General features: G+C 32.3%; 1 protein-coding gene across 1 annotated transcript; it reads left to right on the top strand.

The window, feature by feature from the left end:
* Window positions 1-12,958: 12,958 nt before the first annotated feature.
* LOC120623383 (bystin) lies at window positions 12,959-17,574 on the top strand. The gene is made up of 8 exons (XM_039889385.1): window positions 12,959-13,168; window positions 13,567-13,690; window positions 14,069-14,309; window positions 14,809-14,965; window positions 15,065-15,256; window positions 15,420-15,628; window positions 16,332-16,482; window positions 17,465-17,574. The coding sequence occupies exons 1-8, from the start codon at window positions 13,034-13,036 to the stop codon at window positions 17,543-17,545; spliced, it is 1,290 nt and encodes a 429-aa protein (XP_039745319.1). The 5' UTR covers window positions 12,959-13,033; the 3' UTR covers window positions 17,546-17,574.
* The last annotated feature ends 1,952 nt before the right edge of the window (window positions 17,575-19,526 follow it).

Below are 19,526 nucleotides of genomic sequence, written 5' to 3'. Positions count from 1 at the left end.
TATTTATTATATATTTACGTAATAATTTTATATAATTGACTTGCGTTCAATTTATTATATATTGCCCTTTGCATTATGTATAGGTACTAAATTGTTAAAGTTTATACTACTTGATTTCTAAATATAATCGAATGTATATAAACGTACATAATGCAAAAGTTTAATATTGTTTTAGAGGACCGATAAAGTTGTTGACTTTAAGCGCTACCTTTGTGAAATTTATTTTATATCTAAGAATTATTATCGCTAAATTATGGCTCAATGATTAAAATATGATTATCTTTATATTGTGTCAGTAGATAATAGTTACGGGTAAGACATCTCGCCAATATATCATATAAGCAATAATAAAAATACACTAATATAAGAGCAAACAGACTTCATGACTTCATATATTTGATGCTTAACGTGTAAAGCAGCAGTTGCAGTTGCATCAAATATACCTACACTAATTCTTAATATATATACTTATGATACGATAGTGTTAATTATTTTTATGCTTAGGTACTGGAAAATTTTATAATTTGTTATTAAAATAATAATAATCATGCAATATTCAGATCTCTATTCTCTATAAATTATAGATATTACTTAACTTATATATCTTTATTGTATGATAAAACCTACGATATAATACAAGTTGGCGAATTTTAGCGCAAAGTGTTAGTAGGCTATCTGCAACAGTTACAAATGGCGCCAAAAATTAATTGTAATCAATGCACCCATGTATCGTTAGACATTTTTAATTATTTTTTTAGTATTATGCTTGATAGGTACTAAGGAATTCCTAGGCACGTTTGATCACCAGCGTCACAGTTCAGAAATACTTAGAATGTCTAGAAAAAGGCAGTATCTACAACAAAAAATACCGAGATGGTACATATTACAAAATTAAAGTCACTGTTTTTCAAAAGCGATTCCTATCAACGTTAGTCAGCTTATTTTAATTCATTGCTAACATTTTGCGAAAAAATCGCATCAACGAAGAAATATTTTGTACAGGATCAACGAGGTAGCATTATGCATGGAGACTGGAGTAACATATAGGTTGCTTTACACAACTCTTCAATAATCCATAAAGCTGATACGCTTAATAAATACCGAATGCAAAGGTATCTTACAGAAGGTGGCTGCCTCCAAACACCTGTTCTACTTTTAACCGCTATCATAATCGTCGATCGAAACCCTAAAACTAAATATTCAACATTTTAAACAAATCGCGTATTTTATATGAACGAACAGTTGAAGCCAGAGAAGTGGGCTATGGTTGTGAACTATCCGCAAGTGGTGTAGGTATGGGAGTAAGAAACACATTACACAGCTAAATATCAACGCTAGCGTGCGTGTAGCACGTAGCAAGAATATGCTGTCATCTTCCTCGCACTGCTACCTCTACTAAATCGTATTGTCATGGTACATTTTAAACACACATTCCGTATAAGTATACGTCGTTTTGCAATCTATCGCATATAAGTAAGTCGCATAAAGGTACCTAAATCGACGGCAATTTTGGAGATTGCATGCAATCTAGTCTGCTAGTACACTCTCGCAAGGCTACCCACATGGTCAATATTATTGAAAATACTTTTTACCAATACTTAAATGCTTCAATATGCCCCGCCCTGTACGCATGAAATACTACTGATAATAATAGGGAATTGAACTACTTTTCAGTTTGTGTTTTAAACTAATAATAGTGCTTAAATATGATTATAAAAAACAGCTTTTTAAAATCTTCTAAATAATGGAAGTGGATAAAAAATCATATCGATGATGTAGTACAAATACTTCTCTTACTCGAAATAAAATATTATTTAAAGATTCTTAAAATAAGAAAAAAATGGGTGTACTTGGCAAAACGAAATAGCAAATCTGCAAATTCTCCGATTTACTTTTGTGAGGATAATTTTGTTTTTAAAACTACCTTACGTTTCAATTCTTTTCTAATTTTATTTATATAAAATAAAGTAATTATGGAAAGAATGCTGCGTCAGTAATTTACACACAGATGAGATACTTACACGCAGATGACGTCACGCGCCCGTAATCGTGTTCCGTTGGGAGTGAGCCAACGAAAAACAAAGTGGCTTAAAAATGCGATGATTTTACTTGTGGTTTTTAAATTATAAATAATTATCATTTCGAAAAATATTAAGTACACAGTCATTTCATGCTTTTTTTAAATTACTGTCCGATCGCCTATTATGCAGAATATTTTCAATAATATTGACGTGTGTGCGGAGAGCCTAAGTCATGCAAACTTCGCTAAACTGCCGACGCCAAATACTGGTCCAAGTTAGTAGCACGAGCTACTGGTGCAAACTAAAAGAACATTCTACTTGTACGAGTTAATATTGCAAGCGATATACACATGCTTTTTGCAGTTACTGGCATTCAACTGGCACTTTTCTGTGATGCCACGTCCTGTAGAGAACTTGCCATAGCGATGGATCGCAGCGACCGATTGCAAGTGTGAGGAAGGTAGTTTTGAAGCGACGGATCATTGTGATAAGCATAAAAAGAATCACTGTGAAGTATCGTCCGTGTGTATGCTTTTTACACACACCAATTAACTCTATTCCACTACCTACACCAGATCTGTAACTATCCTCAATCCTAGCTCAGCTAAATCGCATGTCACCAGTTTGTTGGTAGGCTCCTGAATAGAACGTTTTGTTCCATAGCCTGTCAACCCACATAGAATAACCGAAGTAACTCTAATATTTGTTATAGCTCTTTTATAAGAGTGCGGAGGTCTGTTCCCAATAGTGAGACATTAAATAGGCTGATGATGGTGATAGTATTTCGATTCACTGTTACTGCTTTATATATACACGAGGTATTTTATCAAATGTTATTGTTAAGTTTTGTGTAGCTCACCATAGTAACTTTTAAATATAATGAGTAGCCATTCCAAACTAACAAAAAACAGTGATAATGGCCATGCAGTAAACACACTAAACTAAATTGAAATGTCACAATATAGTAGAATCGTTCATCACACGAAATACGGATTAAAATACAGTACTACTTTTTTAACTTGTAAATTTAGTGGAATTCAAACATTTTGTACGAGAGTACGAATTAGCACCACTAATTTGGTCGCAAGAAGGTCGAAGGTATTATTTTTCACAAGGAACGTTATATAAATGAAAGCATAAGCGCTAATTTCAGGAATTTCAGGTATAATAATTTTGTTACGTTTAGAGATTCATGGATTACCGAATTAATAAAATTGGCAATGAATTTTTGTGAACCTACAAAATATTAACCTTAATTTAACTCATGCTACTAAATAAGGAAATTACAAAGTTTTCAATCTATTTGAGCTGTTCCTCTCAAGACACCATCAAATCAAATAGCAAGTCTAAATTGAAGGTTGTAAGTTTTATTTATTTTTATTTGATCGGCATATTGAATAATAAACGAATAAATAAAAGAGGTCTGAAACTGAATTTTTACTTTAAATTAAAGATGTTCCTTGGGAAGAAGGATAAATCAATTTCTGGATCTGCTGTGCACACCACCAAAACTTTTTCAACACACACTTTAGAATGGTTGTGACGTTTTAATTTATGGGCTAGATTTAATGTGCAATACGAAAAAAATATCTTCATTCACTTTTGTGTACGAAGAAAGAAATGCCATAAGAGAATTGTAGGAAAGTTCAAAAACCCAAAATAAAACAAATTTTAATATCACTTATTGTCTTCATTGTTTTGAAATTGTGAATTACAGAAAGTCGCATTAAATGCTCAATATACAGTGGCGTGCACAGGGTGTTAGGAACTTTCTTGATTTCGTTAGGTACCAAAAATCTTTATGGTAGGCAGTGCTTTTGTGTAGATCGGAAGTGCATGTCACTGTTTATATCCAACCAAGCTAAATCCACATATTTTATTTGAAACAAAATTGCTAAAATTTATTTGCATCTACAGAGACCAAATATATTTGTAAGAACGTACCTATTCAGAAAATAACAGTCTTAGTTATTCATAACGTGGTTTATTCAAACAATAAAAAATCCCTTATAATAAAATTTAGAATAGGCATACTTAAGTCGGTCAATTGCGAAATGTACTTAGATAGTATGAGAATTCAAAATTACCTACTAAAAAAAATATGTTTGTTGCTTTCTCTTGTTGGTGTCGAACGCCTTTATGAGGCTTGCTTTCGTAGTTGTAGTTCTTCATAAATACATAATATTTAGATCTATTGTTACTGTAGTGCACAATTATTGCAACTCATAATATTACCTAATCATTATTATTATTTTTTTAATTTAGAACATTTTCCTGTTATTAAAACTATGAGTATCATGCTACTTCAAAATGCTTAGTGCTCCGCATATAGTATACTTACTTATGTATCACAATCACAAGATTTTGATTTGATGGAAAAACCATTTAGCTTTGATGTTACTTACTTTCTTCAAAGCATTAAAATAAAAATTAATAGGTATATGAATAGGCGGCCTCAAATAAAAATATGTTTTAATTTAATATCACAATGTAAAGCTAATAATGATAACTCACCCTATATTTTGAACACGGAATGGGTATCGCCCAGTAAATGTGTATAATCTTAAAATGTATAATTCTTCTGTACGTGTATTTGTCATCTAACGGCTGGACCGATTTAGATGAAACTTTATAATGTCGTTTTTTTCAATGGGTTCCTGGACGATAGGTGGCGCTATTTCATCTGACAGAGCGACAGTAATAATTGCTTTTTAATAATAAAGTAACTAGCACATTGACAAAATTACGAAAGACTCAAAAATTTATAAGTTATAAAATAACAATAAATTATAATAATAACCGATAACTACCTGTGAAATAATTTATAGGTACTCGTACAAATAGTACACCTTCTTGTACCTTTAAAATTAGTTATTATAATTTATTGTTCAAAAAGAACACTATTATCCTTATTTTTTTTAAAATACAAGATGGACACGTCACACGTCCCCATTGAGTTAATCAGTACAGTATTAATGATCATAAAAATCAATTAAAGGATCAATTTATCAATAACAGTTTATATTCAAAAGTTATTATACCATGGAATCGCGGATTAAAATTGCAACAGAAAACACAAAAGCAAAAAGTAAATGTGAAGTCAAGTTATTACAATTATTACCAGCTAGGGTTGACAATTTCTTTATGTTACTTTTTAAATTGCGATATAATTGAAATGTATTCGAAATAAGTGTTACCTTTTATACTTACATGTTGTCCTAGTACCTATCCCTATTGAATTTGTATGACCAGGAAGAAGTTGAAGGTGTACTTGAAATTATAGATCCAAGGTGCATTAGGTACGACTATAAACTTTGAAACTTAAATGAATTCTATATTGGAAATGTATCTGCCTCTCGAGCTCATGTCAGTATTATTTTAAAGATAACGACAGTATGCATACTTACGTAATATAATAATAATTACAATGAGTTTCTACGTTAAACTAGAAGAAAAAAACAATTTTTAGTGACTACGTGCAGTCCTAGTTTAGTTGATGTCATAGTAGTAGGTTCATAATATTATATATCTAGAATCACTTGGTCACAATTTGAAATATACTTTTTATTAGATGTAGGTACATTCAGCTTACTATTTAGGGAGCAGAAATTTGTTAACTCTAGCTCGTATAGCAGACTTCTAAACATGAACGCCTTTACTAATTAACGCAGTTCAATAATCACCCCATGTTTTGACTTCCTCTTTCGAATTGCAAATTAGAGATAAAAGAAAGAGATAAATAATGGTATTACGAAACAATTAATCAGCCTAAGAATAAATTAATCTTGGTACTCAACGTTTATTAGTAAGCCCCAAAAGAGTTTATTAAAAAAATACAGTGACTCTTTACCTGGCCACCTAGCCTGTTCATAAGCTTAACGTTTTACAATATTGCCTAATACAACTCAAACGTCGTACATTTCTGTTAGCAATTTAGAGAAATATAAAAAAGATTGATAAAGCTAACTTAATTCTTACAATGTCTGTTCCTTAAGCATTTTTTGTCCAGCACCAACTATCTGTGACGAAGTATTGTGATGAAAAGAGCATGAAGAGTTTAGTTTAGCGGTATAATAATATTGTGCGACGATTTCGGCATTCTTTTGTCGCATATTAAATGAAAATTCGACAAAAGAATAAACTCGGATGTGTTTTTTTACTTAGGACCTCTGAGTACGGCAATCAAGATTTTAACCTTGCTTGCCGCGTAAACACCGCATCTGTCATGTTCTTCTTTTTCTGTCATGTTGTTTTTCCGCTTAACCACAGATGGTTACGCGGAAAAATCACACTGCACAACTTTAAATACCCGATCCACTTCCAAGTAAAAGGGATTAACGCTGCTGAATCAGCTGAATATTGCGTTCATTACGTTAAGCACTTAAGGCACGTAATTTCATAAGGCTGATCTTCCAGCAGTGATGTGAGATAATGCTTAGCGAACGATGTGCATCAAAAATACCACGTCGCTTCATTTTCATACTTAACTTATTTTACACTACAGCTAAGCTAAGGTAAACTACGAATATAAAACGATCCTATTGAAAGTTTGATACATCCCTTGCTACGCCCTACCCACATTCCTGATGGAATAGCAGTAATAATCTGTAGGTACATGATATTCGAATTACTCGGTTTCCCTCAGATAGAATTGACCATAGACATAGGTACGTATAAAATATGTGATAACAAAGTCACTGTAAATTATTCATAAAATCATAACAGTTCTTTAATTAAGATCTTTAATCGTAAGCATAAGTGGACTTATAAAAAATTACTCGCTTTATCATTTAAAAAAAATGTTGCCTTGAAATAATTTTAGACACAATAAACTGGTTGTTTCAACTTTAATAGTCACGCAATAGGGTATTACACACTTATATTAATATCCTAGTAGACGATAAATTATGACGAACAATGTAATTGAAACTCTGTAATCCGATGTTATAATTTACCTACCTTATGATTTTTATAGACAGCGTTATTGCTAGGCTGTAAATGTAACGCGTGGCTATTGCTTAACACCATAATAGCCACCGCCCACCACCTCACTTAATTGTTTACAGTAGGTTTCTATTTTTAGATTATTCTCACTTAATAGTTTATAGTAGATATCTATTATTAGAAAGCCCCCCTCCAAAATGTACCATTCTCACTTCTCGTAACTTTTTTTTAGATACCTAAACTTTTAAATCAACATAAAAATAACCAATATTTTGATTAGAGCGTAATACCCTATTGTATATCTAGAAGCTGCTATTATAGAGTATTATAATGATAAGTTTAGTGTTTTATATTTTAAAAACGTTAGGTAAACGCGCAAATTGTTAAGGCGTTGATAATATTAATTAGAATTTTGTCTGTGATCAAAAATTTATATTGTTAAGCTGAAAATTAAGCGCACGTAATAATATTAATATGTAATAAGTTTGTAGGTTTATTTTTTGTGCATTCCTTATTCGTGTTAATGTAAGCTGTGGATTACCATTTGTGTGAATTGCGTATTTGTAATTATGTAAATGAAGCTGGCATTATAGGAGCATTCAACCTACCTGTATAATATTGTGTCACAAATGTTATTTGAACCTCAGTATCGTAATATTTTGAAAAAGGTTACTTAATTTATTCCTGTTTTGTTTACGCCATCGTCTTATAAGTTATCACTATCCTATCCATCCTTTACTCTAAGCGCAATTCGAACTACGCAATAGCGTAAAGCATATATTTTAAAGCACAACAAAATCTTAGCTAAAGGAATGTAGCACCTACGACAGCAACGAAACGCGGAAAAGATTACACTGCTATCTTTACATATGAGGTTTCGCAGTATAATTCGAACCTACCTAATTTATATAGGCTATAAAACCGACTTCTTTCATCACCAATGGACTGGTTGATCTTGTCCCCATTTGAAGCGCATTTCTGACATACGGATTACTCTGGAAGTAATATTACAGTTTATTTAATAATTTCAATTTTAGTTTCTTGAACACTTATATTACAGCTTCACAACTTGCAGCGCCAAAATGGCGGCAATCGATTGAAGAAAAAAAAATTAAGTGACAAGAGGACAGGTGTCACAATTAACAACTCGACTTGATTTGAAAATCGATGATAGATACAATTTTATGAATATGTTTGTGTGCATGAATTGTTAACCTATCGAACCGACTTCGATATCTTTCACGAACCTGCTTATTGCTGTGTTTTATTTATTTTTAAAATTATAAAATTAAAATTAGGTATTCATAATTAGTATCACGGACATTTACCGTAAGTTCAAAACTATAATTTATAGGGTCAATTCAAGTTACTATGTTCAAGCCATTTTATGAAAAAAAACCTTTCTAAGGTTTTCAATAAATAGCTAGTGAAATCCATTCCTACACTCGGGAAATTTAATGTACAGTAGGTACGAATATGAAAACGACGAGGAATTTAGGAGGTATTTTTTATAGCTATATATATATACAAGGCTAGTTGGAGAGGGGTTACTATGACGAGGTGTTTTAGGTATTTCAAAACTTTTTCCTCGAATGAATACTTAGATAAATTGCCTACATAATTAGCTACTGGAAATGTTATACTTGTTAAATTCAAAGTTTTCGTAGAAAATTACGCAATGACAACCATAGTATCAGCGGTGTTTACATCTAAGGACAAATTCTATTGTCTTATGCTACAAAAAATCATAACATCCTAGCTAATTATAAAACAATAATGCTCACAAGTTTTTAAACGTCGCGTTTTTACTTTCAAAATGAAAAGAAAAAGATACTTGAAATAAAAAAATATGACTTGAAATAAATATTCTTAATTGAGTATTAGTGATATATCTTATAGGCGGCGCACCCTTTTGAAATAACCTTGTATATTATAATTGGCAATAATTAATTATATGTGAATATTATGTGTATTGTATTAATGCCAGCAGAAAAATCTGTTCTCATTGTTATCGCCAGGTTGTTACGAAATAAGATTTGTATATTGTTCAAGAGTGAGAGAGATGTTCTTAGAAATTAGAAATATTTATTCTGGTATCCTTCCTTTAAGATGCGAATTGACCCTACTTTGTTTTATTATTTGGAATCCACTGCAATATCGCAATATTAAGTAAACAATAAACAAAGTATGCAAAATTTCGTTAAGTGGAATGATCACATTATATTATCGGTACAAACTATTTTGCGACCAATTTATGGTACGGAACGTTCTGCGCGCGAGTCGCACTCGCACTTGGCTGGTTTTTTCATCTTGGAACTATTCCGTCCATTTACCTATTATTTTCCCTATGACAAATTGGTTTAGAAACATGAGAATCGCATTCGATCGATTTGGTAATCTATTAAATCGACACACATTTGTATAATTTACGTTCCGATTCTAAATCTTTTTTTCCTTTGCAATGTATTTTACACATGGTAATGCGTCTGCTATCAAAATTATAGTTAAGTTTGAGGGCCACGCACACATCGAATTTCGATATACCTACGGTAAAATCTAGCACGTTACTATACTGTATGTTGTGTGTACACATCACGATACAATTTCATACGTACTTCAAGGGTAATTTGAAGAAATAGATATATTTTCATGATTCCCATGATACACTAAACCGGTAGATCTGAAAGTCAAAAATAGAACCTTCTAATAATGGAGACACAGGGGGCCTCTTTTGTCATCAAAACAAAATATAGCATCTCAAAATTACCAGATAAATTACGGTTATAATTTTTTAACCTGTGGCAATTACTAATAGTTCGATTTATAAAAGATGACGCTAAATTTAAGGTCTGAATAAATTTTCTGTTTACAAGCTTGTGCCCACGCTTCGCCTGCATGACTGGTACTGGGACTAGCTCTCTGTATATTAGTTTCAAGTAAGCCCATTCGATAAAATTTAGTGCGGTTGGTATGTAAGTCCGACTAAATTGGTTCAATAAAACTTGCGCGATGCACGTACAAACATTTACAGTTTTATAATAGTAATTAATTGAATGTTATAATCAAAACCGAAGTTCCTAGATTTGACTAACCAATCTTACAAGATAAAGTTTATAATTTAAATGTTAAAATTTTAGTCTCTCAAAAAAATTCCCCAAACGTTTTGTTCTAAGTTTCTATCGAAGATTGAAGTGACAAGTCGATTTGCAGGAACTCGAAACCGTGCTGTGTTTGTATACGAGGCAATCGGATTAATTATCTATGACAAAATAGTACGAAAAAGCGACTTCTAGCTAAAATATTTCGGTTTAAATGAGGATTATTCTTGTTGTTTTTAGCTTGAAGAGCTTGAAGTTCTTTAATTACGACACTTTAACCTCCATATCTAATTAATGACTGATTTACGTTAGTCTTCGGAACGTACACTAGGGGATGCGAGGGTTAAATAGTCAAACCTTGGTTCGGCGGAGCTTTTGAATATAACATTATGACGTAGATAATAAATTAATAAATAATAATTACTCTAAACCGTAAATCACACGCTCCCTGAAAAACCACTTATGTCTTCAGTAATATCATGTACATTTATTTTAATTATGCAACTATAACTGTTAAGTTGACCCTAAGGTAGGCACGGACATAAGTTTGTAACAATAACTTGTGAATTCCGTTTTGCGGTGTATGCCTACACGGGTCAATACTAGTTTAGTTTTCTATGATAATAAATTAAGGAAAAATACACTTTTGTTTGTATTAAAATTATATCTACTTTTGCTTGCTTTCAAATAAACTATTTACTCAGACCTTTCTCTAACGGGAATGGATACTGAAGCTTGCTCAAAGCAGGTTTAATATACTACAATAAATAATAAACCATGGTAGAAGTTGTTTAACATTTCACTATAATTCATTAACATCTTCTTTTTCCATGGCGTAGAATTTTTCAAGTAGAAACATCACGTCGGCTTTAGGCGAAAATTTTTATGGTCCATTAAACTTTTGGACAATATGATAATAATACACATTAAACTGTATCAACTTCCCGCGCATTGTTGATGGATTTTTTAGCATCTCAGAGGTACATGTCTTTTAATTCTGAAGACAAAGTCCTTCGCGGAATTCACCTCTCATCGAACAGTGCCTTAATTTGGCAACTTCATTACTTTAAGTTTTGGGACATAAATCATTCCTGTTTATACAAGTAGGCACTTACTTTTACGTCACAAACTATTAATAACCGTGTTTGCCTCGTAATAATTAATTAACGTCGTGCGAACTAGTACAAAAGGCCTATCAGGCATAAAAGATGAACTGTCTGAATCACATAGTTTACAATCTCATAGTTACATTCCCGTCGGAGATAAGCCTGTGTAACGAATTATAGATTCCTAGCATAAACGTATCTACAACGAGTAGAAGATGCAAACTGTGATTTCAAGATTTCAATAGCTTATTAAATTAATTTATAAAAAAATTGTTTTTCTATAATTTCATAATAATATCCTACTCAATTCTAATTTTAGGTACCTAGCTTATGTTCAGTACCATGAAAAATAATTTGTACAATGCTGTATTAAGTATACTAAAGTCATTGTAACTAAACTGAGCACATTAGCTATATAACAGTCGAATATATTTTGAACAGCGCCAAAATAATATGATCGCTGTGTACTTAAATAAGTTCAGAAAAATAAAAGTATCACGCACAGGCGATAGAGGGTTGTTTTATTTATTTTTACCCATACAACTGGTGAACAACGGTGGTAGCTGGTAATCGGCCTTTTACCTGACAACTTCAAGCAAGAAAGAAATATGTACAATATATGTTTTGCGTGTTTGCGTTTAAATTTTCGAGACCATCGCGTTTGCATAAAACCATGTAGGTACTGAGTATAACATTATCATCATCATCGTATCAACTATCAGCCGAGGGTTTTTCATTGCTGGGCACCGTTAATTCCAATGGCTCCCTGCGACTCGTTCGATAACGTCTGTCCACCTAGTGCGGGGATGCTCTGCGTTTACCGGTGTTGGGTCGCTTTTCCAGCAGCTTGGGTCCCCAACGTCCATCGGCTCATACTTAAGCTTCCCGAACGCTGCCATCTAAATTGGATTCGCTGATTTACCTCACCTGGTTAAACTCTTCTACCACGTACCAGTTAACATGCAAGGAAAGATAGTACAGCGGTTGTCTGGCCGAACTGGCAAAAGGTGTGCAAACAATGAGATCCTAGGGGAGGTGAAATTTTTGCGGCAGTTAGTAGTTTTTAACGTATTAAATTAACTCACCAATAATAATCAGCAGCAGCCATCTTCGCATGTTGCAGAGATGATAAAACAACTTCAAGAGGCTACGAAAAAACTAGCGACTATTACAGCGGAAAATAGGAAAGGCTGCGTAGGTATGCAGAGATAGCGGATAGCTTTGTTAGGACACGACGGAGATTAATGGCACAAGTACAAACCACTTTTTATAAATTTCATAATAGTTGTAGTTTATGATGTATGCTGTGAAAATTGCAGAGCTTAAAATAGATACCTATCAGATAGGTGGTTCAACGCACTTTATTTGCATAGCATTGATAGGGATACACTTCATAGCTCCAAAGATGATCCTTAAAGTTTGAGTTTGCATGCTATCCAATTTGCTAAGAGCAAAAGTACTACAGGGCTCTAGAATTAAAGTAGCGTAATCTATTAAGCTACAAATAAAAGTATTATATATTTCTAAAAAAAAGACGTAAGGAAAAAGAATTTGCATCCCACAAGATTGTACCGGTGAGATGTCTTATCATATAGATCATATTTAAGTATTTCTCATATTTAGCTACAGTATAATTATATTAAGGACCCCAGGTTAAGTCTTAAGGTGAACGGAAAATTTCTACAATAAAAAGAAATCTACATTTTGTATAAAGAAACTCATTAATCTGTGCTGTGGGTGCTCTCACATCTCTGGTTTTCGTGGTTAGCATTAATCTGTGGAACTTTATTCTGTCATCTGTGAAATGTGTGCATTTTCAATTATAACCTAAAATTTACAGATTCTGTTTATATTTTTATAAAAAATGGGCAAGGCTAAAAAATTTAAGCCCTCACAAGTGGCAAAAAATATATCACTCGCAGATCAAATAGAAACATCGAATGTTATAAAAATTAAAAATAGAAAAGACAAAACCAGACAAGATGAAGGCGATGAAGAAGTATGTATATTTATTTATTTATATTTATCATAATTTTTTTGTAGACTAATTCTCATATGGTTGGACATAGTTAACCAAAAATGATCATTTAAAAATAAACAGACGCCTTTACTATCTTTGACAGGTTACTCCAAAGATAGTAAAAGCGGAGTAACATGTTTAAATTTAATAGACACTTTCATATAAATTTTTCCGAAACATCTAAAACTATATATTCCATTCCAATAAAACCCAACATTATTTTAATCTATGCAGTAAACTTTGAATCTTAACATTTTAGTTACCAATCTGGATGGAATAATTTTTGGATTAACAACATTTAGCCAGCTTAAAGTGGCAACTTGATACTTATTAAGCAAGAATTTATTTATTGTATTTTTGTTGTTTATATTTTCCAGTTTGTTACTGCTGATCTGTCAAAAAAAATATTAAAAGCTGCAAGGCGACAACAGGCCGAAATTAGTAATGGAATTCCTTCCACCACATCAGCTACAGCACCTTCAGCTTCAATATCATTTCTTGGTAAGCTTGGATCTATTATTATAGTAATTAAAAGATGGTTTCAGAGCTTAGACATCTCTGCGGCAAAACCTTTATATGCTCTGTTTGAAATCAATGACTCAAATAACAGCATTAAATATGGTTTTTATAATGTACTTTGTACATCTAAGATGAAGCCATTATCATTACCAAGATATTATTAGTAGTATCTCACTAAAGTTAAGGTTACCTGGCAGAGATCACTTTTAGTGATAAGGTTGCCTTTTGCTTTTAATTTTTTTTAAGTATATTTGTAATTTCTCCTTTACTACGCAATAAAGATGTTTAAATAAATAAATAAAGCTTATCATGTTGTTTGCCAGTGTTTTTAACCTGCATAATAATAAATTTATTATTTAGATCAATCATCTGATCATGAAGAGAGCTCGGACCATGATGATTTGGAACCAGATACATTTTATGATAACATTGAGATCAATGAAGAAGACGAGGAAGCACTTAAAATGTTTATGTCCTCAAAACCTGAGAAAACACGAACGCTAGCAGATATCATAAAGGATAAAATAACAGATAAACATACTGAACTGCAAACTCAATTCTCAGATGTAGAAACCTTGAAACTGCAAAATATTGACCCTAGGCAAGTCTAATTATTCTTTCATTATATTCATATCAAATTAAAATAGCTATGTAAAGGCACTTGGCTTGATAATTTTAAGAATTTAACTTATAACTTTAACTATGAGGGTTCCAACTCTGATCTGAGAAGAAGCCAACATAAAACTTAGTAGGGTTTATGATTTTAGAGGATTAACTTTTTCCTGTCATTATCTTTACCACTTGTAAAATACAATTATTGTGAGTTGTAACTGCTTTGTTGGTGGACTATATTTTGCAGCATGTGCTAATGCATATAAAATACAATGCAAAAACTGTATTAGAGCTGTATAGAGGGACTCTCCCTTGAGAAGGGGCACCTGTGCCTATCAGTATACTATCATATTAAACTTGCCAGGGTGCAGGCGAAATATCTACTTATCAATGTTATTTTTTTACAAAGCTTAATTGTCTAGGTATATCATGTTTTTACCTTAGATCTTATTTAAAAGACAAGATGATAAGATGTAAGTTATTTCCAGAATTAAGACCATGTATGAAGGTGTGAGGGATGTCTTGCAAAAATACCGATCAGGAAAATTGCCCAAGGCATTTAAAATGATACCACATTTACAAAATTGGGAACAAATACTATACATTACAGAACCTACTACTTGGTCAGCAGCAGCCATGTATCAAGTAATTTATTTGTACTATTATTTATAGGAAATTTAAATCAGTCTTTTTTTATGTTATAATTTAATTCAGTTTCCTCTCTAAATAATAACATTATTTCAGGCAACAAGAATTTTTGCCTCAAACTTAAAAGAGAAAATGGCACAGAGGTTTTATAACTTAGTTGTCCTACCTAGAGTAAGAGATGATTTGGCGGAATACAAAAGATTAAATTTCCATTTATACCAAGCCTTACGGAAATCTCTATTTAAGCCGGGAGCTTTCATGAAAGGCATTTTATTGCCACTTTTAGAGGTAAGTGAAAGGAATTCCTGGCATTCTTTATATTTTAATTTTAATACCTACCTTGACTCTTGTGGGAGATTGAAAAAGTAAACCATCACCGAAAAAGGTGCATTTTTAAAAACAATAACTTCAAAACTTTTTTTAAATCCAAAATTTAAATGTGTTGTTTTAGGCTGGGGACTGCACATTGCGCGAAGCTGTTATAGTTGGTTCTGTTTTGGCACGGAATTCAGTGCCAGTGCTTCATTCTAGTGCAGCTTTGTTAAAAATAGCAGAAATGGACTATACTGGTGCCAATTCAATATTTTTGAGAATACTGTTTGATAAAAAATATGCTCTGCCATATCGGGTTGTGGACTCAGTTGTATTCCACTTTATCAGGTATGCTAAGCATTTAATATACTACTAGATTGATATAATAATAATAAGTTTTATTGATAACAATTCTCGCAGCAACATACAAATAATTATAAAAAGAACAACGAAAAGACTACTTAAATAATTACAATGTAAGTTACATCCTTGTGAACAATGGATCACCTGTTAAACTTGGTGTTGCAACACTGTGGCAGTAGGTACCTGCCAAAGAATACTGGAATGCTGATTATTAGTAGGGAACCAATATGTGGTATGTCCTGCATTAACTATGGGCAAACTTTACTTGCTAAGGTTTCCTCAGCTCAGGTAGCTACAACAAAATTTCACATAGTAAAATACTTATAAGCCGAAAGTTCGTGGTAGATTTATTTTGAGATATTCTTGACACAGATAGGAGTCAAAAACACACCCAAACATATGGCCAATTTTTCTTTTTAACTAGCAATTTTACGTGTATATAAATTTATTTGTAAAATCTCAGCTGTAAGTGGGTTTAATGTATAACTAATTTCTGTGTACTTACAGTAAATAAATAAATATTATTGTTCTTTAAATTTTTGATTTTCATAAAATTCATTCACAGAGTTTTCTCATGATTGAGTTTATTGTAAGATATCATTTTTAACTCAGTCTGAAGTTAAAGAAAACTCATCTATGACATTTATTAATTTTTTTTTTTAATTTTTCCTTTATTTACTATATCCAGATTCCAGAGTGAATCCAGAGTTTTGCCAGTGCTGTGGCATCAAGCATTGCTGACCTTTGTTCAACGATACAAAGCTGATATATCAACCGAGCAACGAGATGCTCTTCTAGAACTCTTAAGAAAACAATCACACCCTACAATCACTTCAGAAGTAAGACTGCATTTGTTACTACGAGTAGTAGAAAATATCAGGAATTTGAAACTAAATCCCCCTTTAAGCTCCTTCCCAATTTACATTATCTCTGGTTAATTTTTACACCTTTTATTATTATTTATCTTATATTGCTATAAATTTTATGTGCTAGTAACATTATAATGCCCAGCAGGGCGAGCAAGGGCAAGAGATAAAAATTATATCCCCGGATTATATCACCTGGCAAGGGATATAACGTAAATAATACGATAAACGTGTACACCTGCTAAAGCTAGGGAATATGGAGTAAGACAAGTTAACCCCTGTTTATACACATTTATTATTTGGATAGTATTTTAACTAACAGGAGAAGATAAATTTCTATACTTTTCCCGGTGAGATAATTGTCTCCTGCCCATTCTAGCCGTGCAGATGGAAAACTGCTTGATGGATGCTTTGACCTCAGTTTTGCGATTCATAATTTATTACTTTAGCACTTTGGGTAGGAGCTCAACCTTGCTTTTGGGGGAGCAGAGTTTGAATCCCAGCATGCATCTCTAACTTATCTAAGTTATGTGCGTTTTGAGTAATTCAAAGATCACTTGCTACAACAGTGAAGGGAAACCTGCATGCCTGAGTCACAATATTATAATGTTCTCAAAGGTGTGTGGTGGACTAGTGCCTTAACCCTTTCTCATTGTTGGACCCGTGCTCTGTAGTGGGCTGGTAATGGGATGATAGTTCAACGGGTACGAGTTGCATGGATTGTGTTTCTTGCAACTCGGTCGAAATATCGACAAATCCCAAAATATTATTGTGGTATGTACCCATTGAACTATATTTAAGAAATAATTAAAGATTTTCACTAATCAAACATGAATGATAAAATTTCACACATCAAACATGATAAAATTATAGTGTATTTTAAATTTTTAAAATTCTTACTGGTTAAAACACTATATATATTTTTATAATATTCCATAATTTTTTTTTTTTTTAGATACGACGAGAATTGCAAGCAGCTAAATGCAGGGACATAGAAGTTAATGATCAAATCCAAAACTGTATGGTTGTTGAATAAAATATTGCGATTTATATGTACTGTACTTTTATTATATTGTTTTTGCTGCCTTATTTTGGTTTAAGTTCTCATGTCAACCTGTTATTGCCTATCAAGCTCACAAACAATTGGAGGTACATCAAAATTCGAGATCACCATACAAACTTTCTTTATAATTACTCAAAGGGCAGTAAATTTATCTCCTGCTACAAATCTAAAATGAGTACTTAAATCAAGTGTATAGTAGGCATATAGTCTACTGACTTAGTAGACTGTTTACGCCATTCAGTAACAAAATGGTACAGTAATGGTGAGTTAAACTCCCATTTTCTAACAAGGTTAAGCCACAACTTAGTTATGGCAAAAATTCAATACTATACATGGTATGTGGTAGTATTGGGCAGTTCATTCTAAGAGATGGTGCAGAATTCTTTGTTGCAAAGATCAGTAATAATTTGTTTATATTGATAAAAGTAGCCTGCAGGCCGATTCTGTACACCAAATTTAGCTAGCCACTGTGGAAAAATTGCCACCAAATAACCTGTTAAATCTGAAACAAACAACTAATGTATACCAATAGTTGGTCTTCATTTGATAGCAACTTTCCACTGTGGCTAGCTAAATTGGGTGTCAACTGAGATCCAGAATAGCCCTGCGGGCATGTTTCAGCAGAAGGCCCAAAACTGACAAGTTTGGACTACTGTCCACAAATAATAAAAGGAATGGAAAGACATCTATCATAACATTTTTCAATTGATGGATAATCAAAGAGCATTTCAAACAATTTAAAGCCCCAATTTCCAGATTATATTTTATTAATTAACATAAAGCAATTGTTAAAAGCAACAAGAAAATAAAATTATTATTTTAAGAATTTTATTTATTAAAAAAAAACATACTGTATATACTTAAAAATTTGTTAATTTTGGCTCTGTGCAAGGACACTCGCATGAACCTACAAAAAACAGTGTCACATTTTAAAGAAAACATTATCTGGCCTGGTAGCCAAAATGGAATACACTATTCTATACTACTATTCTGTTTATATTTCACATGCCAGTGCAGTGGACACCACGCCAGATTAGTTTGTAAAACATTGCAAAATCTGGACACAGGCTGATTGTTACCACTGGGTAGGTGGGCATCTATGAATACATAAAAATGAGGTTAGTTGATGTTATTTATCAAAATGCATACTTTTAATCAAATTATGTTAATCTGTATTTGATTGTGAATGAATGAAAAACAAAAATACAGCGAAAATCATTTTAAAAAAATACAACCTAGAGAACCTCCTCCTTTTTTGTATGTTTGTTAAAACCAAATTAACAATAAAGATATTTGGGTTTTTAAGAAATCTATTTGAGTGATTCTTTTTATTTAAGCATTGATGTCTGCTGTTTTCCAGACATGTAAGCTTAACCCCCTACCCCTAAATGTAATTAATGGACTCATACTGCAAAGTTTCTACATATGATTTTGCAGATTCATAAAAACTTACTATTTCAAATTAGGTATTAATATAGGGATATCAACTTGACTCAAAACAAAATGAACTGGTGGTAAAACTGTTATACCACACTCACATTTCCTCCCAGACACAAAATCAAATGTCCCTACTTTGCATCCACAATTTTCACAGTGTAGTTTTCCTTTTGTCCATTGTTCTTCTTCAATTTTAACTTTAATCCATGCAGGTAAATGGTCTTCAAGGAGGTAAATAAAATTATTCCGATTATAACTACTACACGTGTCTTTGCAACGCGATTTGTTGTATGTAGCACTTAAATCTGAAAGCAATACTTGTCGACATTTGTGACATTTAACATTACCTACATTTGGTTGACTATTCATTTTGTTTATTATATCAATTATGGATGATTTGCAAAGGAATTTGTTATCATTAAATTGTTCCTCTTCCTATCAGTCTTAATATATGATTAGGTTCACTGCTCTGCAATTTGCTATACAAATAGCTGAATTTGTAGTAGCGAATAGCGAC

The sequence above is a fragment of the Pararge aegeria genome, chromosome 4, assembly GCF_905163445.1.
Source record: "Pararge aegeria chromosome 4, ilParAegt1.1, whole genome shotgun sequence".
In the NCBI taxonomy this organism is placed as follows: domain Eukaryota; kingdom Metazoa; phylum Arthropoda; class Insecta; order Lepidoptera; family Nymphalidae; genus Pararge; species Pararge aegeria.
Note: the sequence above shows the minus strand (reverse complement) of the source record. Positions and strands in the feature narration are given on the sequence as shown.